Consider the following 5,527-nt stretch of genomic DNA (forward strand, 5'->3'; position numbering starts at 1 on the left):
AATTATAATGAATAAATATAAATTTAGTTAATATGAGAAATAAGTAAAAAAATTCATTAACTTTAATAAAAAAGTAAGATTAAAAAAGCATCACATATAAAAAATTTAAGTAAAATAAAAAATGTAAGTAAAGGAAAAATGCAAATGAAAGGAAATTAAATTAAACCTCGAAAAGTTAATTTTTCAATGCACTAAACTAACCGAGTAAATTAAACACTATGAAATAAAAAATAAAACAAGAAAATAAATAAAAAATAAATTGTACAATCTTTTCAAATTTTTAATTAATTTTTAAATTTAGTTTTAAGCTTTAATGAATATTAAATTTCTAAAGCACAAAATTTCGTTAAAATCAATAAACCATTTATATAATGTATGACTCATACAATAAATTCTGTTTATTATATGAAGAAAGATTTGTTTATTATGCGAAATATCATAAGTAAAACCTGAGAATCTTAATTTAATAAAGTTCATAAACATTTATATTAAACAAAAATAATTTTTAATTGAATTCATAATTACCTCAGCAATCTTACGAGTATTGCACGAAAAAACAAGAAAAAACGTTGACTTTGGCTGCACCGAAGCTATAATAACCTTCACAGGCGCTTTTTAAAGGGGTATAAAAGAACCATACTTGATTTTGATCGGGCAATTTATATGACAGCTATATGTTATAGTGATTCACCCTCGAAGAGCCACCCATAACAGCAGAAATCCTAAAAATAATCGCCGCAGAGTGACTGGCTGTACCAATGAATATGTACAACCCTGCCTCGAAGCCAGAATATTTCCTGCACCTTGGAAAAAGCAACGTCAGTATGTAAACAGTGGATCCCAAATATACCAAGAGCATACTATCTACTATGCATGCTTTACACAGCGGGAAAGCTCTATCAAAAGCTACTTAATCCCCGACTCGAAGCGCCTATCAACGAAGCAAGACTCTCCCCTGGGCAACAAGGCTTTAGAACGTCAAATCAACTCTAAGAACTATAAAATGCAAATGTAAAAACCCCACAGCGTAGATGGCAGAAACACAAAAAAAAAAAAAAATATTGTTGCTGGCAACTTTAATTGTCTGAAACGCCTTCAACAGCGCAAGATAGGTGGATATGCTCGACGCTCTCGAAAAAAATCCTTGAACTACCTCAGAGCTATGGTGTAGAGCTATTACAGAAAAATTCTGTACCAGACTAGAAAGCTTCACGACAGAAGAAGTTACGGCAGGAGCAGCACAAGGTTCCATTTTAAGCATGTACCTGTGGAACTTTAATATGACGATATGCTAAAACTTGAAATGCCGGACGAATCTTGTTTAATCCCATAACCTCCAGCCTTCTACAGAAAAAACGGAGCTATTACTGCTGACAAGTAACCATATATCTCACGAAATAAGCATTCAAACGACTAAGGATATTGTAAGGACACAAAAAGAAGCGAATTTCCAGACATAAGTTTGGACACAGATTACTTTCTGGGAAGCTGGTCATATGTGAAGCCCTGAGTAGGAACTGAATTTTCGACTGCTTGATTGCACACAATACAATGTAGATCTATGCATCGCAAAACCATCTCCTTGGCAGTACCTTTGAGCGATTTGAGGGGCGGGCAAATCCGTTGTAGAAGGAGTACAGTAAGGTCTTTCATGTATGGGTCAAAGTTAAGAAGGAGAGTTGGTGGTGGAATCTTCTGTCGGGGTCTCTCCATCAACTCTAGTTTCAAACTATCACAGTTCCATAGCGTATGTCAAGCGCAGGTGGCTACCATTAAGGTAGCAGAAGATTTACCTGAAGTGCTTTCCTTCAGAAAGTTGTGTCCTCACTCCGTTGGCCGAGCGTCTGAGGTCAGCAATTGCTGGCCAGCAACGAGAACTTGTACGATTGCGAAATCCTTCTTTTTCAAAGAGAACCCTAAGAGCTCCTTCAAACTTCTGGCTCTTAGCAAAGTTTCTTGATTTCATATTAGCTTAAATAAACTTGTTATAAGCTCAAAACGCTTCATGTGCCTAAGTATGAGGATCTGGTGATCCACTTTTAGAATTTCAGAGGAGACACAAAGAACGAATATCCTCGTTTTGGATCAACCTTATGCACTAACTTAACCGTATACGTATTAAATATTATTAAGTATCTTAAGTGCGGCACTTTTAACTTTAGACTATCCCCTTCAGCATATAAAAAGATACTATTGTCACTATATACTTAACCCGACTATGTCCTTCGAATCGGTCATTCCATTCGTATATACACCAAGCTGTTTAGTTACCTACTCCATTCCATTTCTACAATGTATATTCCAATGTATTTTCTTTCATTTTTCTGTGGAAACATAAACATTGCAAATCTTCCTGATTTCTTGCAGTCACCGTTATCTCAAATCTTCACGCGAGAATAGGCGTATCAACATTAAACAAGTCGTGGGAATACAAACACATCTTTTATACAGTACAATAATTTGTTTTTAAATTCTCTCCCACAATATAGAATAAATTGTGAATTTTATCAGTTGAATGTTAAATAATATGAGTAAGGTAATGTGAAAAATATATATTTGCATTTCTCCTAGCGATAGTGGCAAGCAAATATTGAGGAAGCGCGTAAGCCGATATGCAAATAACAAACAGAAAAAAGTAGGAGTTACTAATAGTATATTTTCTACGAAAATTAATATATTTTTGCTAACTATTATAAGATTGTACAAAGTTTCGCATTTTAAATTTGTGTTGTAATTGCGACTGTGATGAAGTTCTGTTTTTTGAGAATATTATATTTTTGCTGAGTGTATTAGCATTTAGCGATCCTAAATTAGGTCCAAAATCACTTTTAAATGAAGAAATCAAATCTAAGTATAACTAAAATCTAATATGCAGTGAAATTCTAACTTTCAAAGGGTTAAATTAATTTCATCAAGAATGACGAGAATGACTTTTATGAACAAGTGGAAAGGTCTAATAAAGACAATTTAACTTACGATACCAAAGATGCTTTCTAAGAGCGCTTGGAGCGCACCCTGCCCTATGCTTCGAGGTTCTAAGGTAAGGAGTGCCGTGTCGCAGTGGAGAGCAAGCAGACTATCTCCCTCGCAACGTTGCAATCGACCACAACACGTGCGGTATGGCATAGATACCGAGAGTTGACGAGGAAAGCTAGACGCATTTGCAGACAAAAGAAGAGAGAGGCCAAAATCCGTTAGTACGAAGAGCTTGACAAGCTGGCCGACATTGGTAATGCTCAAAAATTTATACGAAAAGATGCAGCAACTAACGATTTCAAAGCTGATACCAAACGAGGCTTCAGATAAGCGACTTACTATTGTGCCACTTCTTCAATCTCCTCCTGGAGAAAATAATTCGAGCTGCAGAGCTGAAAAGAAAAGGAAAATCTTCTACAAGAGTGTACAGCTGCTGAGGTACGCAGCCTTTAGTTCTGCTTTCTCCAGATTGGATATGAAAGCGAAGCAAAAGGGTCGATGTCGTAGATAATTTCGTCTATCTTGGAATTAGCTTTAACACCAACAACAATGTCAGCTCCGAAATGCAACGTGGAATTATTCTTCCAACCCTCCAGCTCCAAGAGTATTCGGGTAGTGCGCCGGGGAAGCCGAGGAGAGATGAGGTGGAGAAGAACTTAGCCACACTTGTAATCTTCAATTGGCGCCAAACAGCGAAAACGAAGGACGACTGGTGCGCTGTTATGAACTTAGCTATAAATGCTTAAACGTTGTCTAGGCCAATAAAGAAGAAGAAGACCTATTACTTAAATAATACTCTCCGCTATACGATAACCTAAATACGTGACTGACAAATCTAACTATTTACGCTAGTTTTAAGCAATTAAAATTTGAAATTTACTCATAACTAATTAGTAGTAGTAATATCAACAAAAATCTGCTAAAAAATTCATCAAATAAACGCCTCATTGGTAATCCCATTGTAAATATTGCTATATACATATGTTATTATCTATTCAATAAAATATGATTAATAGAAGTTACTCATACGCCCCCGCCAACAAGAACGCAATAACCAGGATGTGTGCGCCTAAGCTCCCCCTTATAAATCTATTTAACTGTCACTGTAACGTGAACATAAGCTTTCGCTCAATATTGATAGCAAGAAGCTAAGCACAAAACCGCTTCGTCAGCTGCTACGTAAGTCTTCCACAAATCGTGCGCAAAGCTACGCAGTCACTCGCAGGCAAGCAACTCGTTACTTCCAGAAATGATCGTTTCTCTGTTGAGATATGTACTTGTGTGAGTGTGTATGTGGCAGCCGATCGCTTAACAAACTCGCTACTGGATTAAAATAGCGCGTTTCGAGACCAAAACCGTTTAATAGTCCGTCAACTGCTCAACGGTAAAGCGGTTTAGCACAGCGAGCGCGTAAAGTAGCAAACGAATGTGAAGTGTAGTCAAAACGAATAAAAACAAGTTGTGTTAATAGTTATTTATCAACGGTTGTATGTTGTAAGTGACAGTGACAGCGTTTGGCGTGCGATTCAAGTGCGAACGTTCAACACTTGAATTAAGAAATTAAGCGCAGCTTTTGTGGTGAACAAATAAAGCCAAACAACATCAAAAAGCAACGCGAAAATTCATAATTTCAGTACAAAACCGAGACTATTTCGGTTAATTGGCGAACAGTAGGAAATTATTGTTGCCCAAGCATGAACGAGGTGTTGTGAATGGGCAAAGAAAATGTGGTGAAAGATATAGCAAAACGAAACTAGGCGAATTTGTAAGCGAATAATTAAATATAAAATGTAACTGTAATGCAGCGCTAAATACGGACTCTATTATTTTAAGCGATATACAAACGCAATACTTTAATATTTTTTAAAACTTACAACGAAATATGAACAAGTGGAACACATTGTAAACTTACAACCAAATGTGAACAAGTGAAACACTTATCGAAATTATATAATATCGAAAATTTAACAGGTAAAAACTGTATTTTGAACTAAAATAACAACATTTTAATTTTTATAAAGTTTTTCCAAAAGTAAAGTTTGTAACGTAAAAAGTGCGTCCAAACAAAAAATTGTGAACAAGTGAAACAACTCAGTATAACGAAATTTGAGCAACTAAAAATTATATTTTTGAAGCAGAAATTTTTATTTTTAAAAGTTATACGGAAATTTTGAGAAAGTTTTATGTAAAAATTTCGTCAAAATACTTTTGAACCTTAATAAAACAACTTTTGTGTCAGTAAATTACTAATTCTTGCACTGAAACTCTTGCGTATATAAAAAAAATGGCTTCATCCACGATTGCTCACATTTTTGCTGCAATTTTTGTTTGCTACCTCTGCGGCACATTGCAACAAGCTCATGCTGCCACAGAGTATAATCGTTATTTGGCGCATATTTTTCAAAAATATGGCACTGGTGGCACAATTTCATTCGAGGTGAGTGGTAAAATATACCTACTTTTTTTTTTAAATTAGTTTTAAAAGTTTTTTTAAGGAACCTGATTTTTACGAGAATACCTATCAACTTTGATGTAATAGAGTTTCCATAAA

The 5,527-nt window shown here is 35.3% G+C and overlaps 1 protein-coding gene across 1 annotated transcript in view; it reads left to right on the plus strand.

The window, feature by feature from the left end:
• The first annotated feature begins 4,353 nt into the window (after positions 1–4,353).
• Positions 4,354–5,527, plus strand: part of LOC108966720 (zinc transporter ZIP6) — a 29,271-nt gene continuing 28,097 nt past the window's right edge. Inside the window, exon 1 of the mRNA XM_018929748.1 lies at positions 4,354–5,413. Within this exon, the coding sequence (XP_018785293.1) occupies positions 5,261–5,413 (153 nt within the window). The 5' untranslated portion in view covers positions 4,354–5,260. The remainder of the gene's footprint in view (positions 5,414–5,527) is intronic.

The sequence above is a fragment of the Bactrocera latifrons genome, unplaced genomic scaffold (assembly GCF_001853355.1).
Source record: "Bactrocera latifrons isolate USDA-ARS-PBARC rearing strain unplaced genomic scaffold, ASM185335v1 scaffold_17, whole genome shotgun sequence".
Classification (NCBI taxonomy): Eukaryota; Metazoa; Arthropoda; class Insecta; order Diptera; family Tephritidae; genus Bactrocera; species Bactrocera latifrons.